The sequence below is a fragment of the Agelaius tricolor genome, unplaced genomic scaffold (assembly GCF_023055355.1).
Source record: "Agelaius tricolor isolate 1412-34295 unplaced genomic scaffold, bAgeTri1.0.p SCAF_3, whole genome shotgun sequence".
Taxonomy (NCBI): Eukaryota; Metazoa; Chordata; class Aves; order Passeriformes; family Icteridae; genus Agelaius; species Agelaius tricolor.
Window position 1 is genome coordinate 3606389 of NW_027269263.1, and position 22549 is coordinate 3628937.

Below are 22549 nucleotides of genomic sequence, written 5' to 3' on the forward strand. Positions count from 1 at the left end.
CTTAAACAACTCTTAGTATTTATTTTAAAAGCACTTCAGTTTACCTTTAAAAAAATCCTCTTGGCTCTGTTCTGTTGGCTGACACTGATTCCATAAATGTTTCAGCAAGCAAAGCATGTTAATGCCATTCCCCGGGCTCACAGAATTTAGCATTTATTTACACTGATAAAACATTTTAAATATTTATTACATGGGAAAAACATTGCTTTTTACACCAGGTCAAGCCCTTTTTAGCTCTGCATTAACCCAAAAGTTTAGAATACAGCTGGGAAGAAGAGAGACCATGGAAGAATGAAGGAAAAACTCTTATACCAAGTAACACTGATCTTTCTCAAAGCTATGGGAAATGCACTTTTAGGGCTGCTGCAGGTGTTTTAGAGCTATTACATGGTGCTGTGTTTTTCTCTCAGGAAGATGATGAGAGGGGCTGGTTGCTGGCTCATCGATTCAGGCAGTTATTGAAGAATGTGCTTTATCTTTGAGCAAGTGAATGTCTGCACCTAAAGCAACGGGATTACCTACATATCCCATTGTGTGCTTACAAGTTCTTTTGGATTTCAACCAATGTTTAGCAAGATGGCACAAGAGAAAGACCCAGCTGCAGAAATGCACTTGGCATTGTTGCCTTGTGAAACATATCCAAGGAAATGAATGGTAGTTTTGCTAATAAAGAATTCCTCTCAAGAAAGACATGCCTATAAAATTCAAACAATTCTTAGAAACACCTAACTTGCCTTTTTTTTTTTTCAAGATTGTGAACTTTCAGACCTGAAAAATCTTCTGAGACTGATTCTGCCAGGTTTTTTCTCAAAAAGATAATATCTCTTCTCTGTTGCACAGTGTTCATAAATTCCCAATTAATTAGGGCATGAGTATTGATTACCTCACATTTCTCATCCTTTTCCCCTTGGGTTTCCTGTCCTTTTGTACCCTTCATATTTCCCGCCCTTTTTCCTCTTCTTTTTCACCTCACATTTCCTGCCATTTTTCCTCTCTCTTTTTCTTCCCTTTCTCACTCTATTTAAATATTTCAAATATTGGAAAAGGAGGATTTCCTCAAAATTTAAACCCTTAAAACCAAGGGAAAACAGGGATTCCCTTGCAATTTAAGCCTTAAGATGATGAAAATAGAAGATTTTCCCTATTTTCAAATCCATAAAATGGCATCAGAAAGGTTATCCCTTCATTAAACTAGAAAACAACAATTCCTCTTCAAGTAATACCTTTAAATCATGGAAAAGGTTGGTTTTCCTTCAACTGATACCCTTAAAATCACAGGTGAAGGGGAGATCCCCTGCAATTTAAACATAGACAATAATGGAAAGTGAAATTTCCCCTCAAACTCTGGGGTCCCTGGGGCACACTAGGGAGGGACTGGGGGCACTTGAGAGGGACTGGAGGCACTGGGATGGGACTGGGAAGATGAAATCCAAAAGAGAAAGAAAAAGGATCTTCCCTGTGCTGCCCCACCTGCTCAGGTGTGCTGCTGCCCTCTCCTGCACTGCTCTGGGGCACAGGGATTGTCCCTTGGCACACCTGAGCAATGCCCCGGGAGCACCCAGGTGTTCCCCCTGCCCTGCAAATGCTGTCCCTGCTGTCCTTTGGGAGATTCCCGGGGATCACCCCCTCCAGCAGGTACAGGAACCCCCCTGAAAGGTACAGTACCCAGTAACCCCCCTGAAAGCAGCCCTGAGCAGGGCCGGGCCCTCCTCATCCTCACTGACCACACCTGGGGCTGCTTCACCCCTCCTCATCCTCACTGACCACACCTGGGGCTGCTTCACCCCTCCTCATCCTCACTGACCACACCTGGGGCTGCTTCACCCCTCCTCATCCTCACTGACCACACCTGGGGCTGTCCTGACCCTCCTCATCCTCACTGACCACACCTGGGACTGCTTCACCCCCTCCTCATCCTCACTGACCACACCTGGGGCTGTGATTTCTTAACTTCCAGAACATTTCTTAACTTCCACCAACGTTACAATTAATTTTATTTGCAAGGACACTGAGTGATCAGGAGCCCTGCTCTTGAAGCAGTCAATGCACTTTTTGGAGCTATTTGGACATTAGGAGTGCCATGGCAATTATCAGCAGCTGGCAGCTTTTGTCCAAGGGGCAGTGTGTTTGGACACTCAAACACTGCTACCTTTCAGTTTGCGTTTCCTTTCATCTGAGTCCATTTTCTGTGCTCAGACTTCTGCCTGCTGCCTGCTTTGGAAGGGCCATTGTCATGACCGAGTTCTGCAGGCAAAGCTTAAAACATTCTTAGGACGTTGGTCTCAGAACTAACATTCAGGCCTTGCCAAGCAGAGCCCCTAGCACAATTTTAATGTGTCTTCAATTTTGGATCAAGCTTGGTTTGCTGGACAGGGCAGTTTCCTGTTACCATCATATTAGTAGTTCAGTTTACTCTGAGTATTCTTCCTGAGTTCACTCTTCCATTGGTTTTTCAGGGATCTATTTTGCCCACATCACAGGGTGCCTGAACCAGGGCTGTGAGCAGACACAGTCTCATATGAATGACCTCCTAGAAGTGAGCAGGAATAAAAGGGAAAGGAGAGGACCATCCCTCCTCTGCCTTCCTATACATAAAAAAATATACATTTTCATCCTTAAGGCAGTGCCAGGGGTGTGGGAAGCAATTCTTTTTCTGCTAATACAGTTCAGAAGAAAACTACTACTTTGTGCAAGCAAGGAGGAAGCAGGGGAGGATTTGTGACTCAGCACAAGGCCTGAGTCAGATCACTTCTGGGAACCACTCTGAAGTGGTGGAGCTGATGCACCATCGCCAGCCACAAGCAAGGTCTAGCCACAAATCACATTTATTTCTGACAATGCACTGAGAGACTGCCACTACAGTTCTATTTCCAAAGCACAAGCAATATAACCAGTAATATTCCCCAAAGTGGATGTTTATCACTTAATAAATGTAGACATTGGCTAAGAAAATTGAAAAATATTAAATATTCATAAATATGAAAGGTTTTATAGCAATTTCAAAGGAAGCCTGGAAAACAACAGACAGTTTTAGCACAAAAAGGTCCACAGTCATGGCAAGATATCTTAGATATGTACATCTACAATGATTTGTGAGAAAAAATATTGAGGACTTTCTTCACCAGTGTTGCAAAGGGAAATCATATCATACAGTTCATTTAAGGACAGCTGTACAATAGCAGTTTGGGGAGGTAGTCTTTTTCTGTCTTGCTGGATTCTCAAAATGTTAGTGGCAGATTGCTAGATAAAGTAAATTCTGTGGGTGTAGCCCAGCATTCTTGGGGCTGCAGATGTCATTTATATTTCAAGAATAATAGGGAAGGTCTTGGAATAGTAAGGAAAGACAAAACACAGGACAGAAAACTAGTTGATGTAAAAAGAAATAGGAAAGAAAAATTTCAAGCTCCAGGGAGACTACTTTTGAGTAGGCAATGCTGTTTAAACATATACAAGCACTCAATTCAAAACCATGTGCTGTAAAAAAATAGAAAAAAGAAAGTTTTGGCATCTGCTCATGATGTTCTCATTGCTGCATTTTCAAACCATGTCTTCATTGATTTCTCAAACCCAAATAGTTACACACAAGGGGATTTGTGCAAACGGGCCTGTGGATGTGAACACAATTGCTTTATGCTTGCCGGGTCTTGCAATACCACCCTTGCCTCATCCTTTGAGGCAAGAAAGGATCAGCAGAACAAAACCAAAAGCCACAAGAAAACCCCAGCTCTTCTTTCTGGATTCTTTTCTCTTGGGAAGAAGTTCAGCTTGAGCATCCTCTGCCTGCCAGAGTGACCTGACTTAAGCAGACAATGCAGCTTGTCCTGAGGCACACAGCCCAACCTTGAGGAGGATGCTTGGATAAATGTACACATGGCTTGGGCTCCTGGACTCTGCTGGAGGAGACCTCTAGTACCACTCACAGAAGCATCCCTCTCTCCTCCTGGGGGACTTTAACTTTTTTTTAGTAGCCTTCTGTTCAAGGTATGTAAATGTCCACTTTCTTACAAAGTTGCTTGATGACTAATAAGATTTTCTTGACCTTTCCAGTTCCAACATAAGAGGTAGCTCCTGTAAGTTCAGCCTTGCTCTCTAACCATTTGATTTTAGCCCAGTTCAGCTGAGGATGAGATCTAGACAAGATCTTCAGACTTTAAATGTAAAAAAATCAAACCTAGAAATGGTGTGGTGTCCCTCCCATGCAGCTACCTGAATACAGAGGAAGAGCATGGAGAGAAAAGCAGCAACTGAGTGCCTACAGAAAATTCCACATGACAGAAAAAAGGCCATCTTGAGCAAAACCAAAACGAAGTTCAGTGAGCAAACACCAAAGCTGATTTGAACAAAGACCACAGTGTGCTGCCAAGTAGTCTTACACAGAGTGGGCAGGTTGAGGTCAAATACACTCTGCCAGACAGAGACTTCTGAAGATGGATTAAAGTTAAGGCAGGTAAAGGCCTTCAGGAGCCCTGGTAGTCTCTAGGCCAGCAAGGATCAGCTGTCACTATTTCCCAGGAAATAGCTTTGATTTTCTGCTGACAGGATGATCATGGACTGAGAAAACCATTCATGGGGTCACTGTAAAGGTTTTATCTGTTCTTAACCACTGTGAAGGACCACAGATAGGAAGAATTTTTCTTGGCTCCTCTTCCTACAGAGCTATCCAAATCCAAAGACAGTGTGGCCCCAGGACTGCCCCAGTTCTCAGTGAAATGATCCATCATATTTCTATTTTTTTCAATTTCTTCATATACAAGAGCAGCTGTGACAGGGAACAATATTTACAGGGGGAAATTTTGGTCTACTTCTATGCCACTGGATTAAATCAGAAAACTTGGGTAGGAATATGTCAACATGATGTTCTGTCTTCAGTCTGGACAGGTGAACATAAAAAACAAAACCCAAGCCAAGAGTTAACTTCTGAACTGAGATAATGATGGAAAAGCCTTGTTTCAGGATATCAAATGCTGTCGTACGCAGCTCTGAAAAATGTCCTAACACATGTCCTAAGGAAATAGTTTTGCAAACAAGTGACTTTGAAAATCTGGAAGCACTAAATCCTCATGGTAGTACAAATGGGCTCAAAGCAATTTGGTCTCCATCATTTGAGTGGAAGATTAATAACATTTGGGTTACAAACACCTTTATAAAATTGTTAACATTTTTTACAGTATGTTGACAGAATTCCACAGGTAGGTGGACATCAGCCTCCTTTCTCTATTACAAATAATAAAGAGTATTTTATTTGTTTGATGCCCTTCTCCAGATGTTCTAACTCATCACTTATGAACAGGTTTAGAAAAGGCAAAAGCTTAAAAGTTAACAAATGTTAACAGGGATTCTGTAAACGTAGAACTCCAGCCAGGGATTATAAGATTACAGCTTTTTACTATGTGGAGAAAAATATATTGATGAAAGAAATTGATCTTCTTGCAGGTTAAATGCTCCAGCAAACAACAAGTGGCTTACTAAGTTTACTTACAAGTGGCTTTACTTTTGGCTGCACTGTTTGAACTTCTCATGATAGAAGGATTACAACAAAATATTGGATAAAATCTAAAACTTTGTCTTTAGATGACTGTGAAGAAATACAGCACTGTATGTGACAAATAATAGGTTGTATAGCCCTGGAGAGGAAAATTGACCCAAGCTCTCAAGGTGGGATAGTGCTTAATGAGCACAGATGGGACTGAGCTCTGGAGAGACACAGTGTGGCATTTTCAAGTCACTGTCATGGAGGGTTTCCAGGAGAATTTTGAGACTCTAACAATAGAAATCTACCAGATCTGGTAATTAAAGAGCTGATGCAAACCCCACAACGTGTGATCATTGCTGTGTTACTGTCTTGGTGCACATGTGGGATTTTTTTTCTCTTCCTAAACAGCTGAAAAAAAAGACATGGCCAGATAAATCTGAGCAACACTGACACTTAGTTTTAAGAACAAAGAGTGGATTTAGGGACTTATCAACTCAGTGGTTAATCAGTCCCCTCTCAGAATACCTAAAACTCCAGCTTTCTTTTTTCTTCCACATTAGTGAGACTGTTGCTTTCGATTTTTATAAACCTGATTAGACTTAAAACTCTTCCTGCACACATCAGATAATAAAATGCTTTGGGGGAGAAAAAAAACTTTCTGACATAATAAGCAAAACATCCTTTAGCTCACTAAGCAGCCCCAGTATGTTTCGACAGAAAAAATAATGGTTGCCATTTTCATAAAGTTGTATTTTTCAGAAGAAAGAATGGTTCTTTATCTGTGTTTGCTTTCTTTGCAACTCTCTTTACAACTTGCACAGTTCAAAGGCTTTTTGTACAGGTTGTGTGTGTGTTGCTAGAATACACTGGAATGAAACATTTATTTTTTTAAATTTCCTTTTACATATAATAAGCTGTCAAGGGGGAATCATAAGGCTCTCCTGCTGCAATCTGATCAGCTAAATAAAATTCACAACAGATACAAAAATCTACAAATATAAATCAGAGTAATCTGATTTCCTCCAAAGGAAATTTTTAAAGTGAAAAATCTCAGTGCTGGAATAGGAAAAGCAAAAGGTGGGCTAAAAGCTTGAGTTTAAATTTTCACCTATATTGTGAGGGGAAGGGTGACACTCAATGCTAAATTCTTTCATTGGGTTCTGTTCATATTAAAAACCTAAACTGTTAGATTTAGAACAGGCCTTTGTAAAGTCTGTGTGTATTCATACCTGGATGTATTGATTTGACTTCTGATCAAGACATCAAACCTGATTAAAATTATCCTTTGGTAATTTTCAGTACAAATAAAAGCCAATGTACATCAACAAACTTCAAGAAAATGCCAGCTGTAGAAAAGACCTGAACAACTTATTGCAGGAAAAAAAAACCCAGCCAATAACCAAACCCAACAACCAATGCAAAAAAAAAAAAAAAAAAAAAAAAAAAAAAAAAAAAAAAAAAAGAGAGGCGAACTTTAGACAGGCTGCTAGCTTAATGTGTGAGCAATAATAGAAAATAACCACCCCCAACAGATTATACTTCTAAGATGTACAGCATTTGATATGCCCCAGTTCTCACACCACTGCCTTAGCCCTCTGCAAGGAGGGCGTGTGGTTGAAAGATGAGATGCTTGAAGAAAGTTTAGAGAGAATGTTTTGTATTCCTGTAAAGAAATTGAATTTCTATAGCCATTTCCACTGCTAAAGAAAACAACATTTAGTAAGGCCTATGGAAAGAAGTGACAAAAATAGAATTTTTATAATTTCTTCTATTTCTTTTATCCCGTGAGCTACATTCTGTCAGAAACGCTTCTGATGTAAAACTGTTGAGCAGCTTTAGCAGTACAGAAATTGAAAAAAAAATTCTTTGGAGAGGGTTAGCAGATGTTTTCTGAATTGTGATTGATGTGGCAGGGCAAACCAGCAGAAGATAATCGAAAACTGAAAAAATAAAAGGCATAGCTACTCAACTCATAAAAAATAGTTGCAACAAAGGGGAAAACACATATGGGATAAGTTATTGTTACATGTGTTAAACAGGAATTGGATTTGCTTCTGGAAAAAAAGGGAGATTAAGAAACATGTCTGATCTCCTTCCCTTTTCCTTGGCACAAGGAAAACTTAGATAAAACATTAAGAGACTGGGCAGGTTAGGTGGGCTCTTGTTTCCATACTTCCCCATGATCAGAACAGCAAATTTGTTCCATCAGTGAACATCTTAAGCACTGAAAAGTTTATTGGTTGTTCATACCAGCCAGCATGCCTGTGCTCTCATCTAGCACAGCAATAGCAAGCAGACACAACGAAGGCAGTACCTAATGTCAGAGAAATCCACATTAAAGAGTAGAGGGAGGTTCTCCTATAGATTTATGTAGACATTGAAACTTAAAAATATTATTTCCTCATCCTTGCCTGTACTTAATCCATGATTTGGTGTTTTTTTGTTGTGGTTTTTTTTTTCCCCCTACTATAGCACTTGAACAAGATGCAATATTATTATAAATTCAGACTATCACTGAAAAAAAATATCGGCAGGCTTAAAATGCATTCACTGGTTGAGAATACTGTCTGGCTGGTCTGCTGCTCTGTGCTTTGCTGATATTTTAATAATGCTCTGTGAAAATCACAACAAGGACCATGGGCATCCAACAAGGCTTTTGGAAAGCTTGGACAGACAGAAGTAATTCAATTGATGCCAGAGTCATGGAACATCCATGTACCATCTTGTGTCCTGAGCAAAACCTATGAACTCTCCTGTGTCCCACTTTTGATTTGACTGCTACCCAGTCTGTGTGCCAGTCACATCCTGGGGACAGGATGAGAAATAGAAAGCTAAAAAGTCCCATCAGGGCAGCAACACATCAACAAACACACAGTAACTAGAGAAAATGAACAAAGAACATCAAATCATTGCTTACAAGATCTTAAATTAATAAGCAATGCATAATTCAGCCAACTGAAATCAAAGTATGCAATGACATTTGTTGTAAGCTTGGGATGACACCAGATGCAGCAGAGGTGTCATCTGGAAGGGAATGTCAGAAACACCCAAAGCAGATCATGCCCTTCCTACTTTGATGTGGAACAGCCAAATCTTCCCTCCCCGGCGTGGTGAGAGCAGCAGCCAGAAATTACAAGTGAGCAACTGGGAACCCAACGTGTTCCCATTTGTACCAGTTAGCTACAACCTGTACAGCTACAATACAAACTGTTCTGAGGAGACAGCAGATGGCATTCTCAGATTTTTAGATGCTTCAGGACAAGCATCTTGGTGGCGTGGCCTCTCTTTCAGACCTGTGCCCTACAAGCAATCTGAATAACTTTGGGCATTGCTCGAAGAATGAAAAAATGGTACTGGAAATCTCTGATCCATCCAGAGCCCTTCTGGAAATTCTCTTACTAAGCCAAGAGAGATTTTTTATTATCTCCCTGTCTGTTCTTTGATGTCAGCATGCAGCTTGTTTTCTTCTTTTGGAAGGGACTGCCTACATCCTGATGTGGTCCCATATTATGATATTGGCATTTTTTCTGTTGTGAAGACATGCTGAATAATCATGCCAGCATGCACAGTAACTCGTAGGATAAAGGCTGAGGCAGTTATTGGGTAGATTTGTAGTCAGTGTTATTTTTAAAAGAGCTGCATAGGCAAGATCAAATAAATAGTTCCCTGTTTTCATTCCTTAAATATGAGAGAAATCTTTATGAGAGCAACAATGTGCCCCTGTGAGTAATCATCCACAGCAAGATGAACCCCTCTTTGCTACTGCTACACAGACTTCACTTCTTCTGCCATAAATTACATAATTTTGCAGGCTGTACCACTCAGGGAAGCAGGCTTTGATTCCTGGTTGTGTAATCCCTACTCATAGTCATGATCCTTACCTAAGGGAGATGATAGGCTGGAATCAAATTACTCCCTGGAGTAACAGTGACCTAAGTAAATAAAGGACTTGCAAGCATGTGTAGAGCTTGCAGTTAACCACGAAGAAACAAGCCTAGTGAGGACATTTAGTTCAGACTGTTCTATCCTTTCTAATCCACTCCCTCCCCATTTGTAACGAAAGTAAAAACAAATTGGCCACTTGAGATTAAAAACAGCGAGGCAAGGACATGGGAAAGGTGGTGCAACTTGTCCTCTCACAGTGCTGTATGTGCTGGAGAGGTGGCACAGAGGGTTAAGAAGTCTTGCTCAAGAATGAAGGAGAACTTCAGGGATCTGCCTGAGAGCACGTTTGCTACAGCTTCTGGACCTCAAGAGAAAAGGAAGTTTTTTTGGCAAAAACTGACATTATTTAATGTAACAACAGCAAAATTTAGGGCAGAACTTATATTTGGAAGCCAAATTTTGCCTAAATGGATATGAAGTGATTCCCTCTGTTGTCAAGGATCTTTGTCTTTTGAGGTTTGGGGGCAATAAACTGCTAAGTAAGGATCCTAATAAGGATTTCCTCATTATACATCTTAATGCATTCTTTAGTTCCTACACACAGACCTTTCACACTTGGAGAGCTCTGATCAGGTCACGTCTCCTATGTCCTCCCACTGAAGGCAAGCCACAGTCCTGCCCTGGTGTGTGGGTCATAACATAACCTCAGGAGGGCAGATTTGAGTCCCCTTGCTCCACCAGTGACAGTGAATAAATGCAAATCATGTGCAAGACACACCTGTCAACCCTACTTTGCTAGGAGCATATACATTTTAAAAGTCCATTCCAAAAGCATATACATTTTAAAAATCCATTTTAAAAGTGGACTTCCTTACATCAGTTAGCAGTTCCTTAAGACTTAATACCTGCTATTCAACATGTAGAAACAGTCAATGGCTTAATGGTTTTTTGTCATATTCCAAAAACACATGGTTATCAAAAGAGGTGCCATTTTGGATTCCTTGAATTCTCTGTTTGTTACCTCAATTACATTATTTCCTCAACTCTATGTCATAGTGTTAATTTTCTCTCAAAGAACAGAAAATAATGAGAAATTACAGTTGAAAAGTTTGATTGGGCACTGAAAAAAAAAAAAAAAAAAGAATCCTGAATGCAAACCAGATAATTGCGTTGGACGTGCTTTGTTTCAACAGCTGCAAAATGGAATAATTGCAATGGGTTGAGCTGTGCTGTCTCAGTGGCTGGGAAGGAGGAGGGCAATCCCAGGCCACACAGTCAAGTGCCTGGGATGGACTAGGGTGAATGCCACCACTGCACACTGAGATACAGAGAGAGAGAGCTGAACATCTAGGGCTGCTCTAGGTCCTGTTGTCACCATCCAGCAAAGTGGCTTAGCAGACCCCAAGCCACTTTGATTTTCCAACCATGGAATCATGCTACAAATGAGAATAGTGTGTTTTCCTTGGGAAAGAACATTTGAGGGTGGTTAAACATCACCATTTTGATCTCCCTGCTTTGCACAGCCCAGGCAGAATGGAAGGTTCCCGAGGCAGAGTGCCTGCAGCAGGAGCTGGGCCCTCTACATGGCGCTTGATCCTTCCTAACTGGTCCAGCCTTCTACACACACCAAGCAAAGAGGCTCTGAAGACGTTTCAACTACAAACAAGTTCAATCTGGCTTCTAGAATTATTCAGGTTTACAAGGATTATGCAAGACAGAAAATGTTGAAGCTGTTCCCCCCAGTTAAGTACACTCCCTCTAAATCAGGTGTAGTGGAAGACAAAGTCTCTGCTATAGGATCAGTTTCTAGCTCACAGCATCAAGAGCTCTTCTTCTTGTGGGCAAAAAGCATCAAACACCCATTTTACCATAAATCCTTCCAAGTCCTGGAATCAAAGATGAGATAGAGCAGTTTCTTACATTAAAAAACAACCATGGTGGTTCTGACATGTCTCTGCTGTCTTAAACTCTATAAGTTACTGTGAATTTTGCTAAAAATGTCCCCCCTTATGTTTTTATTTTCAGGGGGAGGTATCGCTGAATTATAAGCCCATACAGACAGAATTCTCCTGTGATTTCAAATTGAAAAGGGGGAGAAAAAATATTGCCAGTCTTAGTGGAGGAACAGTCACTATTGGAAAATACAGACTATAACCTCAATATCTTGTAAGCATTTGAAAGCTTTTGCTCTTACTTCTCCACAAAAACCTGATTGTGATTTAGCACACACAATATATTTAGGCAGTCTGACACACAAAAACACCTAGACAGGACAAAATCCAGTCTTATCACACCTGTGATTTCCTTGCTTCATCTACATGCAATAATATAACAAATTAACAATAAAGACAACTGGGTGACTTTGCCAATCCAGCATCTCTCGAATGAGCAAAACCTTTCCTCACGCATTACTCTTCCCATAGAGCCCTCAGGGTGTATTTTACTTCTCATCTTCATTGCTGTACGTGGTGAATGTGGCATTAGAGACCTGGATGGCTCAGATCTATCAGGACATTGCAAGGAAAGGCAGAATACTTTCCTACCTGTTAAAAAGCTCAAAGAAATATTTTGATTAATGCCAGAGAGTTTGGGATAAGGAGAGAAGATGGCTGTGGCAATGAGAAAACACTGCAATAAATATGGAGTAGAAAACACTGCTGAGATGGAGAAATCGTTATACCTTTTAATAGAGCATTTCAGGGCAGATTACTAATTGCAATGAGAGAGACCAAAATCTAAAAATGTCTAAATTTTTCATCTACCTTGTCTGAAGGTGCCCAATTTTCTCATAAACTCAAAGTAACCATGGACTGGGGTATAAGCATCATTTTGAAAAAGTATGTGTTCTAGTTAATTATTTAAATACACATAAAAGTAGTCATCTTTAGGCATTCACACATGAAAATTCTGGTCTTATTTAACTCAAAAATGTACTCTGCCAGTTACATGCTGCTGTGTCACTAACAGAAGGACATTGCATTGTCATGGGGAGGGTTTGGCTTAGGTCCTTTTGCTCATCCCTCTCTTTCCCTGTTATACAATTGCTGCATCTCCAGCAGACCATGTAAGTACTGGTGCTAGAGAGGTACCTACACTGCCTTTGAGTAACTCTCCTGCTACAAGACTCCAGTGAAGCTTGAACACATCACAAGCTTAGCTTTCTGTGGTTAAAAAAAAAAAAATAAGAGAGACATCATGGTAAGTTTTTGTTCCAGTGGAACAGTCAAGTTTCCTCTCTAGGTTCATTAAGAGTAGCAGGTCTTCCGCCCACATAAATCTGTGTTGTCAGCAGAGGCTCTTGTTGAAAACACAAATATGGAGCACAGCAGCTACTCAAATCATATGACTTCCAAATTGTCTAGGAGAGCTTATCAATTAAGTCTGGCAAATATCAGATAGGCAATAACCAGTGGCAAAAATGCAGTTACATTAAGACGAAGTACAACATAAAGAGAATGAACAGAATGTATGAGGTGGTATAATTGAGCAGCATGAATAAAGGTGATAGAAATGGAATTTTATAAATTAAAAGGGCATGAGCTAGCATGCGTAGGAGTAACTCGTTGCCCTTTCCAATAGTCAGGAGTGATTTTCTTCTTTAATTGGATCATGCTTCTTCATTGCCCAATTGGATGTTTCTTTTTGCCCTCCTGAAGCATAGAATGCTTAAAACAGGTTGTAAAATATGTAATAACATAAAACCAAGAGAGAAGAGTAATCAACAGAAAACTCTTCTTTCCATAGAAAGCTTTACAATACTTTACACTCCTGCCAAAGGAGATACTGGGTAAGTTTCCAAGACACTAAAGTGATTAAGTTTTGGTAGACATGCTGATTTTGCACTTATCTACTTATGTCCATCAAGGGAATTGTTTTCCTTCTCTCTCCTTTCTCAAACCACTATATTGATCTTAATGCCACACATCAAGACAGGTGCTCTAAAACACATGTGAAGTTTTCCTTACAAGGAGACTGCTTTGGTACTCCAGCAGTAAAGTTCTTTTAGCAACCAAACTAAAGTGCGCACTGCAAGAGCTCCGTTAATATGGCAGTAACAGAATAGTTGAACAGTGAAATCTGGCCTGTGTATCAATGATAGGAAGTTCTTAGATCTCATTTTCAAAAGTGACTTTACTATGATAAAACCTAAATAATCTGTGTGCTTTGCAAAATAATCACCATTAATCTACACACTAATTCCAGGATAGAAGGACTGTTGGACCATTTTTCCAGAAGCAGGATTTAAAGAAAAAGTTGTGGGGAAAAAGAGTTTGCTTAATTAGCTCAAACTCTTTTCTGTTCACAAAGCAATGGCCAGCAGTGGGATGACAGATGTGGGAAGTATCTAATCTACTGCTCTGCCATACACCTCACACACAAGAACTGTACCTCTCACTCCAAAAAAGTTTTCTGGAAAAGAACTCAAACTATTTTAAAGAAGAATCTGACACAAAATCCCCTCAAACCAAATCCAATTGATCCCTGTGGAGTTTCTTGGAAATGTGTAAATACTTAACACTATTTTTTTAAGTTGTACTAGGAACCCAAACACTTGGAATTCAGTTCCTTTGAAGGCTTCTCCTGTGATGGTACAGTTACTTTCTGTGCCATGGATAAAAAAGTCTGTCTTATCTTTTGAACAAAATGTCTTGTTTTCTTCCTTATGACAAGTGGTCTTGTGAATGTCCACATAACCACAAAGCATAAAAGTGTCATCTGTTCTCTTAAAAATTATGAAATTTTGATGTGCCCACAACCATCATCCAGATGTAGTCTTCAGGCTTTGTTGAATTCAAGATCTCAAACTCTTTTGATTTTAGGAGGCACTAACGTAATTTGGGGCCTTGGACAGTTTGATCCTAACAAAGATTGTCAAAGGTACCTTTTTGCTTGTCTGCCCATGGGTGAACCAACTTTGCTTGCACAGGAACCACTTACTGCATGGACAGGCCCCCATTTCTTGGTTGAGATATTCACTGGCAAGAGACAGCCAAGCCTAGGAATTAAGCATGCATGGAACTTGGAAAAAAGGGACTGTGAACTCTTAATATCCTCTATCCGTCTATCTGAAGCTGTTGGATTGCTGTGTTGTTGACCTAAACGTCTAGTATTGGTAGCCAATAGGAGACACAAATAATTAGAAGCCACTTCTGGAAGCGTTAAATCTTGAACTTTTGTTTCCAGCTCTCAATCCGCAAAATGCATACACCAGTGATTTACTTCAGAGGGAAATTAATATGCCTTTACCCCACCTCAAATCAAACTTATATGGAAACTCTCTATATGCTGAGACAGGTCGTTAAATGCATGAACCTGAATACAAAACATGTCCCTCTTAAATTGGATTATTTCCTATGGATTGAGCCAGAGACAAAAAAAAAATCCCCGTAAACTCCTTGTGACTCAGAAAAAATTATTCCACGCTTCAAGCCAACCTCTCCACCTCAGACAAACTATTTCCCAAGACCAATTCTAATGAGTATAAGATTTGCATGCAAAAATTCACCATGTGTTTCAGAAATTTGTTTTACAGGAATCATTGTACTTTACACACTTTTTTCCCAAATAGTGGTAGTTAGATCTGGACCTCAAGCCAAGCAGCAGATGTTGGAATTTCCATGCAGAAGGCAGCTGCCAGTGACCCAGAGGATCCCCTTTTACTAAAGAGCTGATGCTTCCATACAGAGTCTGTTAAGTGAGAAGGAATTGCAGCGTATGTTACATTCATGTAATTTTAGGACAAATCTGTGCTGGCTTTTTTCCTTACGGGGGAAAGCCTTCTGCATTTTGGAAGGGCAAGGAAGCAAAAAAGCATTTCTTTAAAAATGGCAAAACACTGCAAGTGCAATGTTGGTAACTCACCCACTGGTGTTTATGATGCCTCAGGGACAGAACTTGAATGGGACCTGAGAGTTGACTTCTAAACCTCTGCACTAAACTTATGTAAGAATGTAATCCTGTAATGTGCTATTTATGGTTAGCTTAGGCGATCTTATCTAAAAGGCCTCATGAGAAAAGTTATGCTCTAATACATATGGATGCGATAACATCTATTCTAGGCTAATCAACAGGCATTTGTACAATTAAAAATGCCCAGTCAAGATTGAGGCTGCATTAGCTACAGATCTCAGTAGGCTCTTTAAAGCCACATTGGCCCCCAAGAAGCCTGGTTTAGCAAATATGTCCCTAGTCAGAACCAGAAAGATTAATAGAGGATCTCTTGTCAGATGAAGTTGATGGTTTGCTTGCTTCATGCTGCATTTTATTGTCTAGACCAAGTGTTTGTTAGTCTGCACCAGGCTCCCTGGCTCTGTTCTGGTACAAATTAAATACTCCTTGATGAGAAACCTCACAAATGGACTGCTAGTCTATGCTGGGATTGAGATTGGACATGAACTGTGTCTCAAGCCCTCCACGAGCACTGAGCACACAGCCAAGCTCAGTCTGTATCAGAACAACTGATACCACCGAGTTTATGGCAACTCAACTCAAGGTTTTTGCATGACTAAGGCTAGAAGTACTTTAAGATACTAGACTTGCAAGATCCTCAAATAAAAATAAACAAAGTGCTCCCTACAGCTATTCTGGAGAAGATTAACTCATTTTCTGCTCACTACATTTCTCTTTGCTATAATCGTGGAAACCAATGACAGTTTTCAACCACCTCTCTCTCCATAAGTTAAACAGGTCCCATCCATAACAAACTCTCAAGCCAAATGATATAATTTTCCCACATTGTCATGTCCGTATTCCACCTCCACAATGGAATTAGCAGATTTAGTTACTCATAGCTTCATTGCAAACAAGAAAAGGGATGAAAGACAATCAAAGGCTGCTTGAGGACTTTCTCGGAGGTATTACAAATAATTTAAGCAAATCAGACTAACAGAGAAGGTGAGTATGTTTTCCTGTATTCTTTTGCTTCTAAACTGTTCCCAGTTCTCTTGATCTGAACATCACATACAAAAAATAAAATTTAAGTTTAATGAAAAAGTTGCTTTCCCTTCAAAACCAACACACATGACCATACAGAATTTCCATCAAAGTCAAGAATTTATGATACCAAATTTCACCATTTAAAAGATTTCATGCTTGAAATCACAAACCCCCTGGATCTTCCCCTTTCATTATTTAAAAAGGTTGCACAATCAGACTTGACATACCATGAGACTTCCATTCCTTTTCAGCTCTGCTTTGGTCATCCTTTCATTAGTGTCATGCTTATCATAAATACGTACATTTGAAAAAAGTCTTCCCCCACACACCAAAAATAATCTGTATCATGCTCTGTCTTCAAAACTGTTACAAAAATTACCCCTGCTGCATGTCACACCACAGACACAGCTGAACACAGTGGTATTACTTACTAGGAACTCCAGACACCAGCCGTAGTGGACGTAATACTCGGAAAGCCCGCAGTGCTTTAACATCAAATCCGGCACCTTTTCCTCCTATTGAATTCCCCCCATCTGCTTTGGTTGCTTGTTCTAAAATTGCACTAAAAAGCCTGCAAAAAGAAAGAGGAAACAATCTGTAGGCAGGCAGCAAGGCTTGGGCTAAACAGGAACAGAGATCATCACCATCATATCACCCAAGCTATCTCACAGACCTGTGAAGGGTGTCACACCTCTCTCTGACATTCCCATATGGCGGAGGAGAGACAGACTCTTCCCATATGCAACAGCCTATTGGGGATGTCTATATCATTTGCAAAACACTTGTTTCTGGAGCAGACATAAACATGACAAAAAGCTCCTCCTTCACGCTCCTCCATGGCTCCTTGCAGCCAGCTATGGGCTACCAACACTTGCTGCCTTTATTAACCAACAATCCACCCTGGGGGAGAAAATCATCACCCTTAATTAAGCCAATTACTAATTATCTGCCATCCACTTTGCAAAGAATTAAGATTCACCAATGGGACCGCAGGTACAACTCGGTGTAAACTTGAGGACCCTTCAAGGGGCAAGTTTTTAGTTAGAGTGTATGCTCACACTGTGTGCTTCTGGATCCATTTGTAAATCCCCTGATGCACTGGCTAAGGAGAGTGCAAAACTGTAGGAGTCTTATTATCAGAATGTTTTATTATACCAGCCTTAATGTTTTATCTCGGCTAATAGGAGTAGATGCTTTAAGGAGAAGATGTCTCTCTCAGAATGCATTTAAAAAGGCAGAGCAAGAAAGAAAAGGCAATGTTCTTCTGTAAAAAACCTGAAGACTCACCCTATCTGTTAATAAGAACTTGATTTAATAAATTAGCTTTCAGGAAGCAGCTTCCATTTTTCTGGTAAAACATTAGTACATTTGGGGGAGAACGGATTCCTCATGAATTTGCTAATGATATTGCTTTCAGCCTTGAAATCCTCAGCCTGAACCCAGCCAAATTCAGTAGAGGTTAAAAGCTGTTCCAGCCTAAAGGGATGTTTGGAGCTCTGTAAATAAGGCTTGCCTGGGAGTGGCAGAGACCCTTTAGTCTGTCGGGTGCCATGGAGGTACCACAGACAACTTGAAAGAAACTTCCTGAGATGAGAGAACCAGTCCAGATGGAGAACCTGGACACAGCAATGGTTTCTCTCATAGACTTTTCAGTCTGTGGTGCCCCTCTCAGGATCTCATCCATATCCTGACTGGCACATTCCACAGAGAGCCCCCAGACCATGGGTCAAGCAGACACTCGTTGGCTGATGGCTTAACAAGCAGCTCCAATGCCTGCAGATAAATCTTACTGATGGGGTCACAAACACAGGGAGCTTGCCCTGGATATTAAAATGAAGATTCATTTACTGAAACATCTAAATGAACAGATTCCCCGAGCACTAAATCCACAGAAAATCATGGATTAGGGAACCGCAAATGCAAAATTCCTTTCTTAAGCAGGTTTTTGTTGGTTTGTTTTTTTTTTTTTAATTCATATTGAGAGTCTTATAAAACTTGTCAGCTGTGACTGAGAAACTCCTAACTGGATCTATTCAAAGCATCAACTTCAAGCACTGCAGAAAGATTTAACAACTAGGTAAGGAGCATGGGAAAAACTGTGTGTGAGGAGGTTGGATGCTGAGCTTGTAGGTGTTGCAGAAGCAGGATACAGAGAAGAAAAAAGCAGAGCTTATGAAAAATACTGCATTGACTACAGATATCACAGAGAGAGACAAACAAGGGTTGATGCAAAGAATGTGAATTATTGGAATGTATGTATCTCTTAAGCTGTGTACACAAATTATACAGTTGCAATTATCTGCTGGTCTTCATAATAGAAACACTGGAGGTCAAATTTGGCCTAATGTATTTTCAGTAAGCGACTGATTAAGCTCTAGCAATGTGCTCTGTTTCACATTCAAACATTTCTATCTTTCTAGTCCATAGAATTCCCATAATAGATGATGAGTGACGTACCTATACAACAGATCCAGTCTCCTGGGATCCTCTAAAGGAAAAAGAATTTACTGCAAAAAGGATTCTAATACTGTTTTTCAGCTCCAAGACTGGGAATCTCAAGGAACTATGAATCAGCAATTGTGCAAAACTGGGGGTCCATTTTCCTGATCCCCATTTTCACTGGCCCCATGTTTTCCCAAAGAGCAGCTTCTTGGCACTGGGCACCAAGGCTCTTTCTGCTGCCACTTGTACAGTGAGCAAACCAGACTTCTCTAGAATTCTGCTGCCCAAGAAATGTCCTATATTAGTTCAGGAGGAGCAGAAACACAACCAGTAGGACAGCTCACTCCTCTGGAGCTGGAGCCTGCCTTCCCAGGCTAGTGCAGCTCCACTGCAGGCCAGCTGGCCTTATTTTTGTGCTCCAGCACTGGCATGCTAAATGTACTCTTTTGAGGTACCCACCGTCATCTGCTTTTGCACTTCAGCAATTATTTGCAGTAATTTCTGCTGCTCCTAATTTTAAAACCTACATTTAAACTTGAATTGAATTATTCCTGCTAATCCTGCTTTAATGCATTTATTCCATGCTTTATATTTCCCCTGTACTAATCTTGCTTTTTCCTAATGCATTACAACTTCTTATTTCTCCCATTTATTTCACTCTGCCTTCTGTATTAGGGTCTAGCCTGTGCTCAGCATGGCCTACTGAATCTCTACGCCACTCTTCAAGTTTATAGAATATCCTGTAAATTTTTCTTCTTTGTCCTCAGCACCTCCCTCAATCAGGCATGGGCAGACATCCATTGATGTACAGGTACCTAATGCTCTTTGGTTTATCAGCTAATTGTTTTCTGAGACTAAACAGCCAGATGGATGTTAAACTACTGATACAAAAGATGAGGCCAGAGGCCTTATATAGGAAATTCTGCTATTTGATGAAAATATTTTGGGAAAGTTTTCAGTAGGTATGGTGGAGCAAGGTACAGTTCTTTATCAGTAGATGAGTTAGCATGCTCTAAACATGGGGTGAGAGAACACTGTGCTGATGGAGAAATACGAGTTTGGGTGGTACAAAAAAGGCAAGAGGGCTAATCTCTTGTGGCCACTGGAAACCTCACCATTAAACTTCCTCTCCTCCAAAAACCAGACATCAACCTTATTTACTTTCACCTAATTACTTTCTGCCAGTGTAAATTCATGCCCCATTTTCATTTGGATATCATACTTTCCACTGATGAAGCACAATTAACATCACCTTAATTTCTGGATTTCATTTGTGACATGACTACACCTTAACTAAATTCATCTGACTGACATGAACTACAAGAGCAGAAAACCAAATTTTTATCACATGCATGTATGGACATGCTCCACGCTTTGTTTGGGGTTTTTTACATTTCCCTGTGAAGTAAGAAGCTAGCTTCCCTGGGTTTTTTTTTCTTGTATTTTTCTATTTCCCTTTTGACATTTGATATATCAAAAGGGTTTTCACTTTGCTAGATGACCCCAACAGCAGCATGATAAGGCTGTAACCTGCTCTTCATCTCTTCCTCTGTGGGGAGTACACTGTGATTTTTATAGCATAAAAAAAAACTTGTCATGGTCCTCCAAAATATAGGTAGAAAACAGAGGCCTTGGTATTTCTAAGGCCAAAAAGCAGCAGAAAAACATAGCTGAAAAAAAATCCTCTTAGGTATTAAAAAAAAAAAAAGAGTAAAGCACAAAGGTTTTTTTCACAGTGTTTTACAGTTCACCTGTGATTTGTGAGTGTGAAAATGTTTGGATCTTCCCTCTAGAAACTCCCCACAGGTCTTCAGTAAGACAGAAACTGGGACCACATTTTCCAGTCTGCTCTGACTTCAGATCTTGTCCAAATATCTTCACTGCTTCCCTTCCCAAGTAAGACTATAACACTGCCTTTCAAATTACACCACCTTTTTCTCTGGCAGTAGTTACAGGCCCTTGGAGAATGACTGTGCTTGGCAGACAAACCACAGCACTGCCAGGAAAGACATTTATTCTTCCCTCACAATATTTTCAAGCTGGTCTTCTCTCAAGAGAAATTTCATAATATTAAGGGACATCACTGTGATATTTGAAAGTTTTAGTGTTTTCGTAAAGAGGAACAGCAAAAATGAAGGAAGAGGGAGACAATTTTCCTAACCATTAGTGCTTGTGGGTTGTGCCTCATTGAGTGGCTTAGGAGTCTGGTTTCTACTATTTATTAATAATGTTGGTAGAGCCTCTGATTGATACCCTCACACAGACATTCTTCAAAGCAGTATTTAAAGTGCTGCTATAGCAAGGTCAGAGGCTATTTAAAGAGAAGTCAGATTCAAACTCTACAAGACATGGCTGATGAATAAACAGGTCTCTCACACTTCAAGAATGATAAGCTGCTACAAGCTTACAGTTTAAAATGCATCCTTTCACCGGAAAACAGAGCAGCTGTATTCAGGGCTTCCCTCTGCTGCTGTTGCATATTCCTACGGCCTGTTAGAATCCCTGACTTTAAAATCCCTTTGGATACCAGGGGATCTATCTTCAGAAGGCAGGGGGAAGTATACAGGCACATTGTTATAAACATTTTTCATAGCAACTGTGACTCCCCTCTAAAATTTATACCTGTTCCTTCACATGTCCATTTTCCTCTTACTCTACTGACTAGTTCATGTCAAGGTGAAGGAAGCCAGATGTGCTATTATCTGTTGAAGTTATATGTGGTGAACTGAGTCTAGGTGGATTTGAAAGATCTAAAATGTCTTTTTTTTTCTCCTTTAACTTGCAACAGTACTTGAAGAAGTGCTTCCCACCTAGCCAATGCTTTGTAGCATCTTTGAAAATTAGCGATGATTAGTAAGGCAGAGCAAACACAAATGGCAATTATCACAGTCACACCATCCTTTGCCCCATACACCAAATAAATCTCTCTGCTTTCTGCCCCAGTGTTCAAATTACTCAGCTTTCTCCAATAGCTCCATCAATATGTAGAAAAAGGCACCAGAAAGAAATGTTATTAGCACTTGCTTTCTTCCTCTTTCCTCTCTGTTTTCCAAATTTATTTTAAACCTTTTCCATGGGGCTTCCTTCCTGGCAAAATATTCAAATACACTGAAGTTTAAACATAATGTCACTGAGGGATTTCAGACAGCCCCTAGGAAAAGAAGACAGGGCAGGAGAGGAACAGATGGTATCACCAAGTAGATTTTGCAGAGGGGCTGTGGAGAGGGAAAAGCAGCACACCAGCCCAGGCTGTGGTACTGTACCAGTGAGTTTAAACAGATAAACATCAAAGGAACCCATCTGGCCTTGAAGTGGAATCTGTCACTTGAGATTGTTGCTATTTAACAGAGACCTTGGGGTCTTGGCCATGTTTATTATACTCATGTAATCCTTCCCCAGTTACATTTTTTCTTCCCCATCTCCTGACTAAGAGCTGCTGGAGGCAAAAGCAGACAGAGGAGCTGAGAGCTGCAGCTTGTGTCATTGGCAAGGGAATTAATTTCAGCCTGAATATCATCTTGCTGATTAACTGCCCTCGTAGGAAAATTGAAAAGGACTGTACTTAAACTAGATATAATGCTGCTCTGTGATTTCTGGAGTCCTGCTGTCTCACATCCAATGGAAAAAGAGGAGATAATGTGTCCTCTCTTTAAAATGCCTCTTTCTCATAAAAATGAAAAGGGAATAATCACATTCACAGGAGTTTTGTTCTTCAATCTTTCTTCAACTTAGGCAGCAATTTCCAAACAGGTGAGATATCTGAGGGCACTTAAAGGCAGAACCAAAGATGGAATTGGACATCATTACCAGGGG

The 22549-nt window shown here is 40.3% G+C and overlaps 1 protein-coding gene across 7 annotated transcripts in view; it reads right to left on the reverse strand.

Annotated features, from left to right (window-relative positions):
* The window catches only part of CACNA1C (calcium voltage-gated channel subunit alpha1 C), a 416406-nt gene that overhangs the window by 171558 nt on the left and 222299 nt on the right, over positions 1-22549 (reverse strand). For all 7 annotated transcript variants that reach the window (XM_071422178.1, XM_071422182.1, XM_071422181.1 and 4 more), the window contains exon 5: positions 16726-16865. In XM_071422178.1, the coding sequence (XP_071278279.1) occupies positions 16726-16865 (140 nt within the window). The remainder of the gene's footprint in view (positions 1-16725; positions 16866-22549) is intronic.